General features: G+C 44.5%; 1 protein-coding gene across 1 annotated transcript in view; it reads left to right on the top strand.

The window, feature by feature from the left end:
* Positions 1-18,947, top strand: part of TEX14 (testis expressed 14, intercellular bridge forming factor) — a 113,273-nt gene that overhangs the window by 78,032 nt on the left and 16,294 nt on the right. Inside the window, exons 14-22 of the mRNA XM_052658163.1 lie at positions 33-961; positions 3,831-3,937; positions 6,501-6,626; positions 6,827-6,915; positions 7,784-8,053; positions 8,897-8,997; positions 11,088-11,216; positions 12,668-12,734; positions 17,073-17,154. Of these exons, the coding sequence (XP_052514123.1) occupies positions 33-961; positions 3,831-3,937; positions 6,501-6,626; positions 6,827-6,915; positions 7,784-8,053; positions 8,897-8,997; positions 11,088-11,216; positions 12,668-12,734; positions 17,073-17,154 (1,900 nt within the window). The remainder of the gene's footprint in view (positions 1-32; positions 962-3,830; positions 3,938-6,500; positions 6,627-6,826; positions 6,916-7,783; positions 8,054-8,896; positions 8,998-11,087; positions 11,217-12,667; positions 12,735-17,072; positions 17,155-18,947) is intronic.

Below are 18,947 nucleotides of genomic sequence, written 5' to 3'. Positions count from 1 at the left end.
TTTAATCAGCTGCATGTTGCTTTTCTTTTCAGCAGGTGGTCAGTTTCATTCCCCAAGGGGTCACTCTTCTCCCACCGGGAAAGCAACACCAGAGCCTCCTGTCCCAGACATAAGTCCAGTGGCCCAGCAGACTCACCGCCAAGACGCTGCTTCTCCTGCCTGCTCTGTGGCGGAAGAGGCCAGGAACCCCAGCCCAGATCAGACAAGCCTCTGCAGCTTCGAAATCAATGAAATCTACTCAGGCTGCCTGGACACAGCAGATGACCCAGAGGAGGAGCACCCAGGAACTGGCTCATCTCTTGAGGGGGCCACACCAAACCAGACAGATGAGCTGAAGTCCATGGAAGAAGAGCTGGAAAAGATGGAGAGAGAGGCGTGCGGTTTTTGTGATGAAGATGAGAGCTCTTCGGACGCTGACACAGAGCTCTCCTGTGAGGACTGGGAGTGGCAGAATGATGCGCTTTGTTCCCCCAGCCAGCCTGAGCCAGCCCGAGGAGCCCAGGGCGCCGCGAACAACCGCTCCATGACCGAGGAGTACATCAGTAAGTGTGTGCTGAACCTGAAGATTTCGCAGACCTTAATGCACCAGAATGCTGATTTGCTGAGGAATGTTCAGCAGAAGATAGAAAAGCTCGAGATGATACAGAAGGAGCAGGCGGAGCGCAGGTCTCTGTGGGCTTCTTCAAGAGAGTTTGCAGGCATCCACGACTCACCTTCGGCCCTCGGCCCCCCGGCTTCCAGCTACCTTCCTCCTGTCGTGCAGCGGCCTGGGGACCAGCGGCCGGACCCGGGGGGCAGCGGTCTGACTCTAGCAAGGTCCCCAAGGACAGTGAAAGACTTTCGAGGGGGACATTTTGGCAAGAGGTCCAAGAAAAGAAGCAACTGTGGCTGGACACCTTTGGCTTCTTTCCCCCAAGTCACTGAAGAAAGCACGGGGGATCAGCTGGAGAAGGGCCGCCAGGTGAGGCTGAGACATGGGGGCAGGGCAGCATGCAGGGTTTGGAACCGGCCTTGGCGTACCCTGACCCACTTGCAAGGGCGACGTCAGCACCGCCAACTCCTAGCGAGTCCTCTTTGCTTTGGGAAACAAGGCTTCTAGGTTCGAATTCCAAGGTAGATACTCTTCATCCCCTATCCCGAACCCAGCTCACAGGCCCTGTCCTCTGTAAAATTCTATGAACTATGTGAAATCACTGTTTTGTAGGTCAAAATAATCAAGTATTGACAATTTTATATAGTTCAACTCACCAAATGTGGTATCTTGGGCCGGTATTTAATCCCCATTCTGAATTGCTTATTAATTCATTCATTCACTCATTTGATAAGCATAGAGCCAGAGGCTGTGTATTAGACCCTGGGATTTGATGAATGAGCCACAAGCTCTGCTAGGAGCAGCTCAGACACCGATGGGGGATGGGAGGGACTTGGTAGTCAAAGGAAATGCCTCAGAGGATGTGAGAAACCATGGGTTGAAGAGTGGTTCCTCTGTGAGCTGCTGCTGTTTCTTCTTTTTTTTTTTTTTGACCACACCACATGGCTTGTAGGCTCTGGGCTTCTTAAGGACAGGTCCGTCCAGTAAGGCTGAGGAAATGTCCCCACACATAGAAGGGGGCCTAGCAGTAGAAGGTACTCCGTCATTGAGGGAATGAATGAATGGATGAATTTTAACAAGTTCACACATGCAGAGCTGGCTGCCTGTTGAATCAAAACTTTAGAGATGGATCAAGCCCATCCTTTTCCAGAGTGTGAAGCTCAAGCTCAGAGACGTGAGCTTTCTGAGATCCATGGGTGTGACTGAGCACAGGGTGGAGTGGGAGAGGTCAGCACCACTGGAAGGAGGATCTTATTACTGAAATTATTTAGAGCTGCTGGCTCATGGTATTTTAAAAAAAAAAAAAAGCAGGCTTTTAGTGAGTTTTATTATTCTTTTAAAATCCTCCACCTAAAGTGCACCCTCTTGGCCTGCACAGGGCAGCTGACTCCCACTACCCCATCCCTTGCTGTGCCACTGATCGGCCCCAGCTGGGTTTCTGACTCCCAGGCTAGTGCTCTTGCACTGTTCCTTGCTGCATTTCAGTGAGACTTTAGTCCTCACTTAGAACATTTGGAAAAGCCTTGGCATTTGTTTTTATGTAAAGAGAAGGAAGGTGATTTTGGAGAATGAAATGGCAACTCACTCCAGTATTCTTGCCTGGAGAATCCCATGGACAGAGGAGCCTGGTGGGCTACAGTCCATGGGGTCACAAAGAGTCGACACAACTGAGCTACTAACACACACACAGAAAGAGAAGGCACAATGAAAGTTAGAGTTTACTAGAAAACTACTGGAAATAACTTTTATTGTATATTGTGTGTTGATTATCTTTTGCTGCATAACATAAAATAACAATGTTTTATTACTTCTCATAATTCTGTGGGCCCTGAGTATGACAGGGCTAACCTGACTGATTCTTCCATTCTTTGTGGCACTGGCCAGGACCAGCCCCTCAACTGCGTTCAGCTGGAGTCTGCATTGAGCAAGAAGTTGCAGGAAGGCCTCAGTTACCGGGCTTCCCCAGGCGGCCTCTTTCCACACTTGGCTTCTTTTGATTGACTAAGTAGTCTCATCCAAGCTTCTCTGCAGCCTGGCAGCTGGCTTCCCAAGTGAAAACTGAAGCTGCCAGGTCTCTTAAAAACTAGGACAAGATCACTTTTGCTGCTTTTCTGATCGTCACAGGAAGCCAGCATGGATTCAAGGGAAGGAAAGTAGATTCCAGCTCTCCAGTGGCAATGTGGACAGGGAGGGAAGGAATTGAAGGCAGCCGTTGTTGGAAACCATCTACTAGTACATATGGCTATGTGTAAAGCAACTATACCATATTTTAATTGTTCTTTAAAAAGCCTACCCTGGTTTTCTAGCATAATCAAGGAATAAGGCATTTTCACCTAAGTGAAATTTTCAAACATTTGAAATTCATTCTTTTAATTTCTCCATTCTTAAATTTTTAATCATACTGAATGAAAACACTACAGACTTGCCATTATTCTAAATGCCAATTTAAATATATTCTAAATCTATTCTAGCCTTTCCTTGGTGATAATGAGGATTTTTTGAACATCTGTTACTGTGATACAATGTTGCCTCTACTCAACAGCCTCTGGAACTCATACTCCACAGGAACAGTGATCATTTTTATGCATCTCCTCACCTTAGGTGTCTTGCTGCCATTCCCAAATCTTTTATTTCCTGTAGGTTAGGAAATGCAATTAAACTTAGTTGAAATTGCAGTAAGCAGATCCCAGGTCTCTTTTTTTGGCTAAAGGGCATTGGCTTTAATTTACTTTACTTCTACTATTTTTGAAGTATTGTAGCCTTTTTTTTTTGGTTGTGTTTTATTTTCATAGCACCCCTCTCCTCCCCCCACCTCCCAGAAGGTTTAGGCAGATATTATTGTCCCTGTTTTATGGATGAGGAAACCAAAACATAAGGCTCACTAAGGTTAGTCTGAGTAAAGATCAGACGAGAACCCAGGGCCTGGGGCTCCTGCCATAAAACCTGCTGCCTTAATAATCATAGAGGGGAAAGTCTGGGGACTTCTGATGTCTATTTTGTCTGCTCATTTTCCACTTGCACCCTGTTCAGACTGAAGTCCTGAGGGCCAGCGTGTCTCTGAAGAGGCCTCCAGCTAAGAGATGAGTTATTAGATGTGAAACGTGCAAACTGAAACTGTCTTGAGAGGTCTGGTTAGTTCTACGTACTGAGCGAGAATGACTTTAAAAACAGAATGTGAGAGTGAAGGGAAGCGGGATTCCTTCATCAAAGCACTGAAACATGTCTCCTGATTTTTAAGCTGCCAGCTCTTTGTGGCCCTGGAAAACAGAGCAGAGGTGAGCAGTTTCAGCCCACTCACAGAGCCAAGGACAACTTGGAAAGAGACAGGAACCAGAATACCAGCAGGTAGGTTAACGTTTCATTGTTCTTTGTGTCATCATGTCTTCAGACGCCCATGTGACCCTTAGGCCACTTAATGGTTTTCACGTTGCTGGTGACAAAGAGATTGTGAGCGTTGAGGAGTAGTAACACAGAAAGGGATGTCAGCAGGTTCTCTCCGTTGAGTGAGTGAGAAGAGCAGTATAATGGAGACTCGCAGGAGACGTCACGAGGTGAAGCTGCTGCAGGTCAGCCAGACAGAACTCCTCAGTGGTCCAGAGCAGAGCACCCTGTCTTCCTGAAACTGTCCAGATCGCTTTCCTGAGAAAAGGAAGTACCAGGCATCCCACGTGCCAGGGTTCCAGAAACCAAACTAGGTGAAAATCAGTGTTGTTCAAAATAAGTGTCATTGACTCTGGGGGGCAGGAGGAGGAAATTGAGCAATATCATCATTACCTTTTGGACTCTGATTTTTAGCCAGATCGATGAAATGAATTGATTTCAGCACAAATCAATTTTCCTTCAGTAGAAGGAAAGTGTATGCATATGCTGGGTTTTTAAGAACTTAGGAAAAACAAATTTTCTTTTGCATAGGAAGAATTATTAATGGAGCAATAAATGTTTTTCAGGACAGAGTCGTATATGAACTTAGTTTTCCTTTTCTGTGGTTAAAAGACAGCATTAATCCACAGCTTTGAAGTCCATCTTCCTGGAAAAAAATTGTTTTTATTCCTGCCCTCAGTGGTGACTGAGAATAATGACAAGAATTTGCTGTTCTCTTCACTTCAGTTAAATATGTACCAAAGGGAGAATCGAGGAACATGCCCAGGCATTTTAGATTAGTGTATTTTACCTTTACGAAGGGAATGAACTGAAGAACCACCCAATCGGCCTCAGAGTTTAGCACTCACGTCACTGACAGCGGCAGACAGGGCGACGGTACAGCCGCTGGAGGACGAAGCAGAAGCTGCAGCTGCGGCTGCCCTGCTCAGCGCCAAGGGAGAAGTTGAATACTTTGCTGCCAACCCACCTAGGCTTTTCGTGTGCTTTCAAAATAACCTTAATTATATACATGTAGGCATTTCTGTGGGCTTCCCGGGTGACTCAGTGATAAATAATCTGCCTGCCAATGCAGGAGGCGCTGGTTCGATCCCTGCTTGGAGAAGATCCCCTGGAGAAAGAAATGGCAACCCACTCCAGTATTCTTGCCTGGAGAATCCCACGGACAGAGGAGCCTGGTGGGCTATAGTCCATGCGGTCACAACGGGTCGGACGTGATTGAGCGACTAAATAAGAAGGCAATTTTGTATCCTGAGTTTTTGCTTTACATTAGAACTTTTTTATCCTTTGTTATTAAAAACATCCTGTAAACTTACTTTGAAATTATAAGTTTGAAATGGGGAAAAATTGAATTCTTCCCATTATTCTTTTCCCCCATTGTTGAATTTTAGGTTGTTTCAGTCTTTCTTTTTTCTGTTATGACTAGGGTTATAGTGACTTGTCAGTAAATTTTGTTCTGCATTTTGGGTTATGTCCTTGATAGACTCCCAGAAGCAGAGTTACAGAGGGTTTGAACACTTTGAAGATGCTTGATGCTGCTGCTGCTGCTAAGTCGCTTCAGTCGTGTCGGACTTTGTGCAGCCCCATAGAGGGCAGCCCACCAGGCTCCCCCGTCCCTGAGATTCTCCAGGCAAGAACACTGGAGTGGGTTGCCATTTCCTTCTCCAATGCATGAAAGTGAAAAGTGTAAGCGAAGTCGCTCAGTTGTGCCCAACTCTTAGTGACCCCATGGACTGCAGCCTACCAGGCTCCTCCGTCCAGGGGACTTTCCAGGCAAGAGTACTGGAGTGGGATGCCATTGCCTTCTCTGACAGATGCTTGATAGCTGTTGCCAAATTGTTCTTCAAAGAAGCTGATCAGACATGACATTTCTAATTCAACAGCCTCTCTTTGCACTCTGATACAGCAGGAGACTGGGCTGTTCTAGATAAAAGGGAATTCCTATGTATGCATAAATCACGCATTTTCTTTTTCTTTATCTTATTTGTCAGGTCTTAAGTTGTGCCACACGGCATCTTCTAGTTGTGGCATGTGGGATCTAGTTCCCTGACCAGGGATCAAACGTGGGCCCCTGCATTGGGAGCATGAAGACTTAGCCCCTGGATCACCAGGGAGCTCCCCTAGATGATACATTTTCAAGGAATTAGTTTAATAGGTGATAAAGTATATATAGTCATGGGATATTTAGAGGAAAAAGAAGCTGCTTTGTTGTGCAGATGAGGAGACCTTGGCCCAGAGAGACTGAAGTTTGCCAGTCAGCTAACTAGTCGCAGGACTCAGTGAAACTAGGATGAAGATCTCTGAATGATCTTCAGAATCCCTGGTGCCTTAAGCCCATCTTTGTAAGTGTTAGCTGTTGTGCTATCACTGATGTGCAGGTGGGCCTGTTACCAGAGGATTCTGATCAAAGAAACTACAAGGAAACTACTGAACCATCACCTATGCTCTGCTCTGCTGCAGCCCAAGGACCAGGGTTCTGTTTGTGAAGCTGAATTTCAAGATCATCTAACCCACTCCTTTCATTTCTTAGCCAGGGAAGGCCTAGGGAGTCCAGTCCTCAAAGCAAACCGACACAGCTCAGTAGTGTACTCCTCACCGAGCCAAGCCACCCACAGGGACCACCCGCCTCATCCAACCCTGGCCAGGACTCTACCAGGTAGTACAGCCTTGTGGGCTGAGTGTTGAGGGGGATCTGGTGCCACCTGGTGGTGCACAGGAGTCAGTGCAACCTCAGAACAGCTCAGAGAATAGGGAGTCTTCTGGGTGGGCTCGTGGACTTGGGGTTGTGTCAGGAACCTGAGTAAACTGATGTGTTTGTGTTCACTTGCCCTCTTCCCCCAAATATATGCAATTCAGGATCAGTATGCAATCTGTGTCTTCTGAAATCCATAACGCAAAGTCAAGAAATAACAAAGATGATGGAGAGATACACTTAAAATGGAAAAGTGAGTATAAAGCCATGGGTTCTGTTGGACAAAATGAAATTTAAAGTATCTTTCTAGCTTGGTTGTTATCTCAAAGTACACAGCCTGTACTGTCTTCTCATATTCTTTTCTTGTTAGATCATTCCATTTTGAAAGAGAGACCTTTCTGATTACAAACTGTAAAAGAGAAGTGCTTTTTTAAATCTCTGGACTATATAGGAAATCTTTCTACACTCTGTATATGTGTATATATGTATGTTTTGTAACAAATTTAGTAAAAAAAAATTACACAGTATAGATTCTTATAATGTTGTTAAGGTAGAGAGCTTGTAGTATCACTTTCACCTATCCTGTGGATGTGATCCTTTTGTATCAGTTTAATCTTATGAGCTTAAAAGAATACAGCATCTATGTTTTTTGATAGTAATGCTAAGCGACACTGAAAAAGGATAGAAAATTTTGAGGAAAATACACGTGTGTGTGTATATATATATATATATATATATACATACTTCCAAAATATGAGCTCAGTCTGGTCTAGAAAGGCTATACAAACTCAAATAGAATGCCTTCCATTAGTTTCTGCAGGCTAGGGGCTTCACATGTCATTTTCTTACAAAATCTTTACAGCAAGAAGGTCTGCCTACAAATTTCTGTTGCCTTTTAGTCTAATTCAGCATAAAGGGCTGTAACTAACTGAAAGTCTGCCTGTCCCTCACTCTGTTATTAGTTCTCTCCTCTTTTCTGTTTCAAGCCAAGCAGGGCAAGCTAAGGATGATACAGTTCTAAAAATATAAGCTATAAAACATTACGTAACTCTTCAAGGAACTAAAGCTTTTGTTTCCAGCATTCACAGTGCTGTTTTAAATGCTGCTTTATCTTCACCCAGTGGAGGTGAAAGAAATGGCAGCAAAGGCAGCTACTGGACAGCTGACAGTACCTCCTTGGCATCCTCGGAGTGGTGTGGCTTTAGACAGTGAGGCTGAAAATGAGCCTGACCCCCTGCCGCAGCTCGCCATTAAGGTCTCCGAGCAAGTGGATTGGCAGCAAGCTGCAGAGTATCTCAAGAAAAGCGATGAGCCAGGAGGAAATGACAAGTGTGGCCAAACAGACAGCAGTGACCAGCATGGCAGACAGTCAGGACCTCAGCGTTTCACCAGTAAGTTCAGATGGAGGAATTGGGGTAGGTGAGCTCTATCAAGTTGTCACCTCTCAGCAATAAGTAAACCTCCTAGAATATTTCCTTTGGCTTCTCTCCTTTCCTGTCTATCTGGGGATCCTGAATTCCAGGCAAAAGTAGCACACCCATCTAATCCCACTGTCCTTCGGACAGGTGAAAAAGCCCAGAGACTCGCAAGTTTCTCTATTACTGGAGCAGATTCCTTTGTCCAAAGGAAGTAAATAGTCTCCATGCACTGACCCTGCTCCTGGATCTAACCTGGCAAAGAATTGAACCTCTTACCAGAGGGCATTGGTGGCAGGCCAGCCCCTACTGCCCACTTCTTCGCATTGCATTTTAGGCCAGAAAAATTCTACCGTCTATCAGAGGGTCTATGCCTGAGCAACCTAGAGACAAATGATGTTTACTGGCATCACTTTTATAGATTTTTGGGTGAAAGCTGCATGCTGTGTCTTTCTACCTGGTAATTTGCTTGCAGTCAGGACATGGGATATCATTTCACAGTTGTTTGAAAATCCAGGAAAGGTACATCTAAAATTATTCGTCTTAGGTAGAAAAATATACTGTTTTGGATTTTTTTGTTATTTAAAATCTGTTCCTTGTCAAGCATCACTCTTGAACGGGTGGGCAAAAGGGAGAATGATTCACGGCCGCGTGCTAGAGCGAGGCTAACCTAACAGTCTTCACTGTTTGGACAGAAGCTAACATGACACATAGCCGCATTCGGCAGAAAATGCATACATATCTTCTCTCACACTGTCCTTTGCCCCTTCATGTCATTTAAAAATTACTGAATGACAATTATTGTGTTACAATTTTTAGGTATCAGGCACCTGCCCCCCAGAAAAGATGAGCAGCCAGAGCACGGTGAAGTCTTTCAAGCAAATTCAGATGCATCTGTGGCTGTTGAGAAGTCTTACAGCGTAAGTCATACAGCTGGAGAGCCAACTCAAACCCAAAGACCTAGTAGGGTAAAACTGAGTTGTTACGTATTATGACATTGAAATATCTGTAGTAGTTCTTTTTTTGTTGGAGCATGTGCCATCATGTGTCTGACATGAATGAAGAAGTCTCTCCTCCCTGTCTAATACTTTCTGAATTAGTTTAGCTCAAAGCATTGTGAATATTGGAGCTTGGGGAAAACACCGTGTTAGATTCAGCTCTGACCCTTGAGCTTTCTGTCTGTGTGCGTGCTCAGTAACTCAGTCGTGTCTAATTCTTTGCAACTCCATGGACTGTAGCCCACCAGGCTCTTCTGTCCATGGGATTTCCCAGGCAAGAGTACTGGAATGGGTTGCCACTTCCTTCTCCAGAGGATCTTCCTGACCCAGGGATCTAGCCCACGTCTCTTGTGTCTCCTGCATTGTCAGACGGATTCTTTACTGCTATGCCACCTGGGAAGCCCAAGCTTTCTGTCTAACTGTATAGAAAAGACCACCTCGTAAAGCTCAGTGTGAGGTCAGTTACCAAAGTTCGTGACTGAAGTCAGATTGAAGTAGGAAAAGCAGGGGCAGGGTTGCAATGAGAGTACCTTCGCCTGGGATGTTATCTAAGACCAAAATTCAGCTCTCAGCTCAGTGGAAGGAATGTGTTCATGCCTGAAATCTATGCCTCAGCAAGATCTCTAGGATTCGGTCATTTCCCAGCATTTGCACTGGGGTTACAGCCCTGCTTCATGGATTTAATGCATTCTTCAAGTGTGCAGTTGGGCCATGGTCCAGCCAGCATAAGGAACCAAAATTTGTAACCACCATTGACATGGAAGAATATAAACAAAAATTGAGAATAAACAATGTAAAAAGCCGATTGTGATAACATTTGAGGCTTTTCAAAGAATATACCTTTGTATTTTAATCAGTACACAGACCACTCACAGGACAGCTTATTCTTTCTCTCCCGTGAGGCCTGGGAGGACGCACCACATTAAACATACTGGCTTGGCTGGAGAAGCAGGTCTGTCAGGGAAGTGGGGAAGGTGTGGGAGGCCAGGCTTGTCTGAGAAATTTCAGTTTGATATGAGAGGTTAAGGAAAGCAGCTGCCAAGTGCACAGAAGAGGAAGTGTGGCAAAGGCAGTGTCCAGGGAAATAAACCACAAAACCTCTTCAAAGAGATGATTGAAGGTAAGGAGAGGAGCCAGCTGTCTGGCCACGTGGTGATGAGGGCCTGGATGTAGAGAAGCAGCAGAAGAGGAAGGAGTAGAGCAGAGATGCTGACGAAATAACTTGCTTTTAATTAATTAATTTATTTGGCTGTGCTGGGTCTTAGTTGCAGCATGTGGGATCTAGTTCCCTGACCAGGGATAGAACCCAGGCCCCCTGCATTGGGAGTGTGTTTAGCCACTGGATCACCAGAGAAATCCCAGTGACTTACTTTAAATTATTTCATTTTTTAAATAGTTCTCCCTTTTTTCTAAATTAAAAAAAATTTTCTGGCTGCATGGCTGTGGGATTTTAATTCCCCAGCCAGGGATCAAACATACGCTGCCTGCAGTGGAAGCATGGAGTCTTATCTGCTGGGCCACCAGGGAAATCCCTGTTTTATTATTGAGATTGCATTGCTATTTTAAAAACCATGCTCCTTCTCTTGCCTTTAAATGGGAATACCTGAAGGAGTCCCAGGTCTGAGCAGCCTCAGCCTAGAGTTGACTCCAGCACATGGACTGTGTGCCCGTGGGGATCAGGGTGTTTAAATTCGGTCCCCAGCTTGAGTTGTCTAGGGCCTTTTTTCTTCCTGTGAATTTCAGAGCAAAAAGGTCGCCCAGCCTCCTCTACTTTCATTGTGCAGGTAAGGAAGTTGAGATTCAGGACTGTGATTTGTCACACTTGCTCTGGGGTTCATGACTGGCTGTGCAGAAGGAGGGCAGAGGTGCACACGTGGTGGGAGGGGCTCTGAGAGCATCAGCCCGACTGCAGGATGATTTTAGATGCCCTGTTACTAACACTGCAGCCACCTCTAAAGGGATTTGTTTACAATAAACACCAACTGAAAAGTGATTTCCTACGTTATTAATAGGGTCAGTCTACACAATCAACTTGTTCACCAGAGTCTTCTGAAGACACTGAAGACATGACAGATGAATTTTTAACTCCAGACCATGAATATTTTTACGCCTCAATTGCTCAAGAAAATTTGGCTCTAGAGGTAAAAATTTACAAAGTTCAGGATAGTACATCTCCAGCTTCCTCTGTTGCTTTATTCCTTTAAAATTATTTTTATTAAGAAAAATAGCTTATGCATAAAAGTATATCATGTCAATTTATCAGTGTTTTCGTATGTTTTGAAAAAAACGTGTGAAAAATAAGATTTTTCATGATGAAGGTCTTACCACAGAACTGTGGTTCCTGCATTTGTGCAGTGCTTTGTACTTCTTTTTCAAAACCCATTCCTTCTTGTTGCTTAATTCACAGTCCTTTCTTGGGGGGAGAGAAGGCAGCCTGCTGTTACTGCTCTGTGTGAAGAAGCACTGGTGAGAGCAGCCTAAGGAGGTAGCCCAGGACTGACAGGCTTTAGTGGTGGGAGAGCCAGGAATAGCGGCACGGGGTCCGCAGAGAACGTGAGGCTGTCCGGTACCCGGGCCTTTCTCTGGGACGTGCCTGGCTTTTGCAAGAACCTGTTTGTGCAGAGAGTATTTTCATTTATAAAATGAAAATCTTAGGAGTCTTTTATTTACTCTTGTAATTTTTACCTCTTCTCTCCCCTAACCTGCCACCTTTGGGGGCCCTTTTTACCAACATGAAAGGTAGAGTGGAAGAAAGAGAGATTGTACATGCCAATCACCACATTTGACTGACGGGAAGATTTTAGTCATGCATCAAAAAGCATAGTTCTCCCTTGTCGGCACTTCTGAAAACTCAGTTAGAGCGGTTTTCCATAATCAGTCCTTCAAACATTCTTGATATTACTGTGGACTGGGACATTAAGAAAATGGTTAATAAAAAATATCAAGTTCATATACGTATATATGTACACACATGTAATATGTACACGTATATAAAAGGGGAACAGGGAAAAGTACATGCATCTTTAGGGTACAGATCATGAACTTTTACATGCTGAGCACACTCATGCAGCCAGCACCCAAATCAAGAAATAGAACATTCCTGATCCCCTAGAAGGGGATCCTTGTGTTTCCTCCCACCCACTGGCTCTCCTCAAAGGAACCAGTGTTCTGACTTCTCACCCCATAGAGTAGCTTTAGAGCCTGGGCCATCTTTCCTACCTTTTTTGGCTTTTCTAGTAAAGCTCCCAGGGATTAAAACATCTTTGTTGGATGGTTGGAGTGAGCAGAGGGGATAATTATATAAAGAAGGGAAGAATAACCCAATCCCACCTCACAGTGGGAGGTGGAGGGGGGCTTGCTGTTGAGGAGGAACATATAGTACAGATAAGTTCCTAATGTCTGGGAAGAAGGTTTGTTCTTTTTCTATAAAAGATGCAGGAACTTTCAGCGATTTTCAAAGTTTAAGAACATCAAGAAATCCTCTCCCCATCTTTTGTTGTTGTTTTTTTTTTCCTCCCCTCCTCTCCCCATCTTTTGATGATGTATCTTCCTCTAGTGAACTTCCTTTCTTTGCTCTTTCTTTCTTTTATAGACCTCAAGTCCCATTGATGAAGACTTTGAAGGAATACAACATGCTTGCGCCCAACCTCAAGCCTCTGGTAATACACCTGGAGGGCAGATTCCTTTTAGAATCCCTCCTGTTCACTTTCTCTCTGTCAGGTCACACATGTTTAGAGCTGGAAAGGTCCTTAGAGGTAACCTTCCAGGCCTTTCATTTCACAGATAAGAAAACTCAGGCTCAGTGATTTCCCCTCTTTAGAATGAATCCCCAGCTGCTCACTAGCCTCATGGCATCCATACATCATGTTATTTATATACTTCCCCTTGCATTCTTTTCTTTTTAACTTTGCTATTTATTTATTTATAAATATTTGTGTGTGTATTTATTTGGCTGTGCCAGGTCTTAGTTGAGGCACATAGGATCTTTAGTTGCTGATTTGAACTCTTTAGTCACGAAACATGGGACCCAATTCCTTGACCAGGGATGGAACCCAGGCCCCCTGCCTTAGGATTGTGGAGTCTTAACCGCTGGACCACCAGGGAAGTCCCCACACCTTTCATTCATATAGCATACGTTACAGTAGTTGCTTCTTTTCTTTTCCCCTGTAGTCTCTTTCCCTAGATTTCAGGCTCTTTTGTGGCACATAGCAGGTGTTGAGTTGTCTGTGCTGAGCTGCCCTGACGGACCGGCCTGGGCCTCACAGCTGGTTATTGACCCGGTGACAACAGTACTAGGTTTCTGTGTCCTTCTCTACTGCAGAAGACTGAGTTTTACCATCATTTTCCTTTGCTTGCATGACATCTTAGCAAAGGGTTAATAATAACCAATACTACAGTCAGTATGACATCGTGCCCTTTCTGGGCGTTGGGTTCTGTGTAACTTAGCAATGGCTTCCTGTTACACGGGAAGTTAACCTTGGATCAACAGCTGGGGTATGGCACAAGACGAGACATAAATGGACCACAGGTACTGATACAGACATTTCAAAAATTGTGCATTTTCACTCTTTTAAGGCATGTAACCATCTGTTTTTAAAACCAGAGTTATCCGTCTGGTGAACCATGCAGCTCGGTCCACGGTCATGTCTCCACTGTCTGAACCCAGGCTGGGCAGGTTTAGGATCTGAACATACTCCCTTCCTCCTGTTGCATCCTCCAGCTTGTGTCTCTAACCTGATTCAGGCCTCCTTCACAGTTGCAAGTGTTTTAAGAAGCTGTAAGCATTTAGATGGACAGTTAAATTCTCAGGAAAATGTGCGTGTGAAGTTCCCACACCTGGGTCTCTGGCCTCTCAGTTCTTTCTGTGGAGCCTCTGCCCGTGATCACTCACTCACTGTGTGAGCCTGACCTGTGTGTGGCCACTTCACTTGTGTTTGAAAGAGGGGTGAGTAGGAGAGAGAAATTATGGGGCAGGCAGGTCTGAAAACCATGGTTAGTTGGCTGTAAACATCTGAAGTACATTAGAAGCCTCTCATTTCTACTCCATTTCCTCCTTTTAGCCCTTCTCTTCCAGCTTTCCCACTATGGCTCTGATATACATCCTCTCCATACCAGGCAGTACAACAGGGGTAACAGTTGGATACACACTGGGTTCCACGCCCAGTTCTGCTGCTTACTTTTTTTCTGCATGACCTTTGGCATCTTGGGCATGTCATTCCACCCCAGGGCCCCACCTTTCCTTCGTATGAAATAAAGGAGAGAGTTAGACTCTCAAATCTAACTTCCCCTCCAGCTCTGCACTGTGCTTATTAGGAGTTCATTTATGCTTTCTAGGGCATTTGAAGAGAGCAGCAAGAAGGAGAACTGTGATGCTTCTCCACTGGTGGGGTTTCAGTGTCTTCAGTTTGGTTCAGTTCAGTCACTCAGTCGTGTCTGACTCCTCGCGACTCCATGGACTGCAGCACGCCAGGCCTCCCTGTCCATCACCAACTCCTGGAGCTTGCTCAGACTCATGTCCATCGAGTTGGTGATGCCATCCAACCATCTCATCCTCTGTCATCCCCTTTTCCTCCGTCCTTCAATCTTTCCCAGCATCAGGGTCTGTTGTAGTGAGTCAGCTCTTCGTAGCAGGTGGCCAAAGTATTAGAGTTTCAGCCTCAGCATCAGTCCTTCCAATGGATATTCAGGAATGATTTCCTTTAGGATTGACTGGTTGGACTTCCTTGCTCACCAAGGGACTCTCAAGAGTCTCCTCCAACACCATAGTTCAAAAGCATCAATTCTTTGGTGCTCAGCTTTCTTTATAGTCCAACTTTCACATCCATACACAACTACTGGACTATTGGAAAAACCATAGCTTTGACTAGATGGACCTTTGTCAGCAAAGTAATGTCTCTGCTTTTTAATATGCTGTCTAGGTTGGTCATAACTTTTCTTCCAGGAAGCAAGCATCTTTTAATTTCATGACTGCAGTCACCATCTGCAGTGATTTGGGGGCCCCCCCCAACATAAAGTCTGTCACTGTTTCCACTGTTTCCCCATCTATTTGCCATGAAGTGATAAGACCAGATGCCATAATCTTAGTTTTCTGAATGTTGAGTTTTAAGCCAATGTTTTCACTGTCCTCTCTCACTTTCATCAAGAGGCTTTTTAGTTCTTTGCTTTCTGCCATAAGGGTGGTGTCATCTGCATATCTGAAGTTATTGATATTTCTCCCAGCAATCTTGATTCCAGCTTGTGCTTCTTCCAGTTCGGCACTTCACATGATGTACTCTGCATATAAGTTAAATAAGCAGGGTGACAATATACAGCCTTGACGTACTCCTTTCCCGATTTGAAACCAGTCTGTTGTTCCATGTCCAGTTCTAACTATTGCTTCCTGACCTGCATACAGATTTCTCAGGAGGCAGGTCAGGTGGTCTGGTATTCCCATCTCTTTCAGAATTTCCTGCAGTTTATTGTTATCCACACAGTCAAAGGCTTTGGCATAGTCAATAAAGCAGAAATAGATGTTTTTCTGGAACTCTCTTACTTTTTCAGTGATCCATTGGATGTTGGCAATTTGATCTCTGGTTCCTCTGCCTTTTCTAAAACCAGCTTGAACATCTGAAAGTTCATGGTTCACGTACTGCTGAAGCCTGGCTTGGAGAATTTTGAGCATTACTTTGCTAGTGTGAGGTGCGTGCAGTTGTGCGGTAGTTTGAGCATTCTTTGGCATTGTCTTTCTTTGGGATTGGAATGAAAACTGACCTTTTCCAGTCCTGTGGCCACTGTTGAATTTTCCAAATTTGCTGGCATATTGAGTGTAGCATTTTCATAGCATCATCTTTTAGGATTTGAAATAGCTCAACTGGAATTCCATCACCTCCACTAGCTTTGTTGGTAGTGATGCTTCCTAAGACCCACTTGATTGCACATTCCACGATGTCTGGCTCTAGGTGAGTGATTGCACCTTCATGACTATCTGGGTTGTGACGATCTTTTTTGTACAGCTTTTGGTGTATTCTTGTCACCTCTTCTTAATATCTTCTGCTTCTGTTAGGTCCATACCGTTTCTGTCCTTCACTGTGTTCATCTTTGCATGAAATGTTCCCTTGGTATCTCTAATTTACTTGAAGAGGTCTCTAGTCTTTCCTATTCTGTTGTTTTACTCTGTTTCTTTGCATTGATCGCTGAGGAAGGCTTTCTTATCTCTCCTTGCTATTCTTTGGAACTCGGCATTCAAATGGTTTTATCAGTGTCTTGGCTTTTGCTAAAGGTGGTACTTTTATAGTGGGCCTGCCACTGCCTACCGGGCCACATTCTGGACCTAAAGAATGGCAGGGGGATCGTGAGCTTTTGCCAATAGGGCAGGCTAGTCTGTGTGTCCACTTCTCCATAAACCAGAGCTGTATAATGTGGGAAGGAAAATTGGATTCTGGTCCTGTGTGCCCAGAGGCCTACAAAGTATCTTCCTGAGAATTGGGGAGGACTTGAGATGCTTGAGGCCAACGAGAACAGAAGACAGTTGAATTAGCTCATTAGTACTCAAGACCCCACCCCCAGTCTTTAAGTGGTGTTTGGTGGCCAAGAGACACAGTTAGCATCCTGGGAATGCCCAGCTAATGGTCTTTTCTGCTTGGAATCGTCAGTGAACAAACAGTTCTTGGTTTCAACGCCCCCTGGTGTCTGTTGACAGGAATCAGGTCAGTTTGCCTTCCTGAAAAGACAAAACACTATTTGTCTCCGGAAGTAACTGTGAGGCTATAACTGAAAGGCCAGTAAATGGCTTGATTGTATTCTGAGTGTCAGAATATAGTTCTCCCCTCTGAGCAAGGAAAATAAACTTTCAGAGCAAAAACCTCTTCTACAGTACTCAATCCAAGCCCAATTAGGAAACTCTTTGTTTATGTAGATTATTTATTATTCTAGACCAGACTAGGAAAACTCCAGAGAATGAAAATCATAATCTGGGTTTGCAAAAATTTATTTAAAATGCTTTTACTTTATTCTTTCAGGTGAAGATAAGTTCCACATGAGAAAAAACCTTGGAAAGAATGCTGAAACTTTGACCAAGTCTCAATTCCAACCTATACGAAGGTATATGCCATTATTTTATTCACAGTTTCAGATTCATAGAAGTAATGTTAATTGATGGTAATGCCCCATATTTATATGTTGTTCTTCTTCAAATATAATAGCCACCACGTTATAACAAAAAGCTTTAGGCAACTTAGATTTATTAGGACTTGTTCAGCAGAATTGTGAAGGGTCATGAAAAGGAGCTGTCATCTGTATCCAGATCTTGACTCTGCTTTTCTAACTGTATGACTTTGGTCAAATTTCTCTTCTAGTTGTGTGTGTGTGTTAGTCACTCGTTCGTGTCCAACTCTTTGTGGCCCCATGGGCTGTAGCCTTCCAGGCTCCTCTGACCATGGGATTCTCCAGGCAAGAATATTGGAGTAGGTAGCCTTTCCCTTCTCCGGGGATCTTACCAACCAGGGATCAAATCCAGGTCTCCTGCATTGCAGGCGGATTCTTTACCGTCTGAGCCACCAGGGAAGCCCAAGAATACTGGAGTGGGTAGCCCATCCCTTCTCCAGTGGATCTTCCCGACCCAGGAATCGAACTGAGGTCTCCTGCATTGCAGGCAAATTCTTTACCAGCTGAGCTACTTAATGTTATGTAGCACGCAGCCCCCAGATTCTAGTAATTTCCGACAACAAAAACTGCTTTTGTGTTCATGTTCCGTGTCCATCAGGGATTGGCCAGAAGTGTTCCGTGCTGTATTACTTTCTCTCAGAAATCCACAGTGTGGGAGACTTCATCTTTATGCTTCCTTTATTGCTGAGGCAGGAAAGAGAGAACATAGTGAATTGTGCACTGGACTTTTAAAAGTTTCTGCCCCAAAGTGAATCACATCACTTTCACTTACATTTCACTGGTTAAAGCAAGTCATATGGTCATTTATGTAAATTAGGAGGACCAGAAAGCGCTGTCCTATGTTGTGCTCAGAAGAAGAAAAAGTTTTTGAATGAATTAATAGTCACAACCCAATCCAAAATCCATTCTCTTTCCTTTATACCACTGGTCTCATAGGGATTGCTACAAAGATTAGAAATGTGGGAACATTTGGGAGGATTTAGCATGAGATCTGGCTTATAGTTTGTGTTTGAGTATTGAAAATGTATCTTAAATATTGGTTAAAATAGAAACAAGTCAAATTTGTCTTCAGAATTATTTTCTAGCCTTTCTTTGACACAAGCCTCTCTTGGCCTCCCCTGATCCTCCATGCCAGGAAGCTGCCTCACAGTTGGTGAGGCCCCGTGACTGTGCCTCTTGCTCCAAGCTCCATCCCCAGCAAAGTACTCCATTGACTTCCTCAGGAGCTTACTCAGCCAGTAGCATCATAGGCTGATTTCAGGTGGGCTGACTTTTCAGTTCAGTTCAGTTCTGTCGCTCAGTCCTGTTCGACTCTGTGCGACCCAATGGACTGCAGCACACCAGGCCTCCCTGTCCATCACCGACTCCTGGAGCTTGCTCAGACTCATGTCCATTGAGTCGGTGATGCCATCCAGCCATCTCATCCTCTGTCATCCCCTTTTCCTCCTGCCTTCAATCTTTCCCAGCATCAGGGTCTTTTCCAATGAGTCAGTTCTTCATATCAGGTGGCCAAAGTATTAGAATTTCAGCTTCAGCATCCGTCCTGCCAATGAATATTCAGGACTCATTTCCTTTAGGATGGACTGATTGGATCTCCTTGCAGTCCAAGGGACCCTCAAGAGTCTTCTCCAACACCACAGTTCTAAAGCATCGAGAGTATTTATTTAGTCTCTAAAGAGGAAACAGAGGCCCAGATATGCGTGTGCACATGTGGCCCATCAGTAGCAGAG

Source organism: Budorcas taxicolor, chromosome 19 (assembly GCF_023091745.1).
Source record: "Budorcas taxicolor isolate Tak-1 chromosome 19, Takin1.1, whole genome shotgun sequence".
NCBI classification, from domain to species: domain Eukaryota; kingdom Metazoa; phylum Chordata; class Mammalia; order Artiodactyla; family Bovidae; genus Budorcas; species Budorcas taxicolor.
Note: the sequence above shows the minus strand (reverse complement) of the source record. Positions and strands in the feature narration are given on the sequence as shown.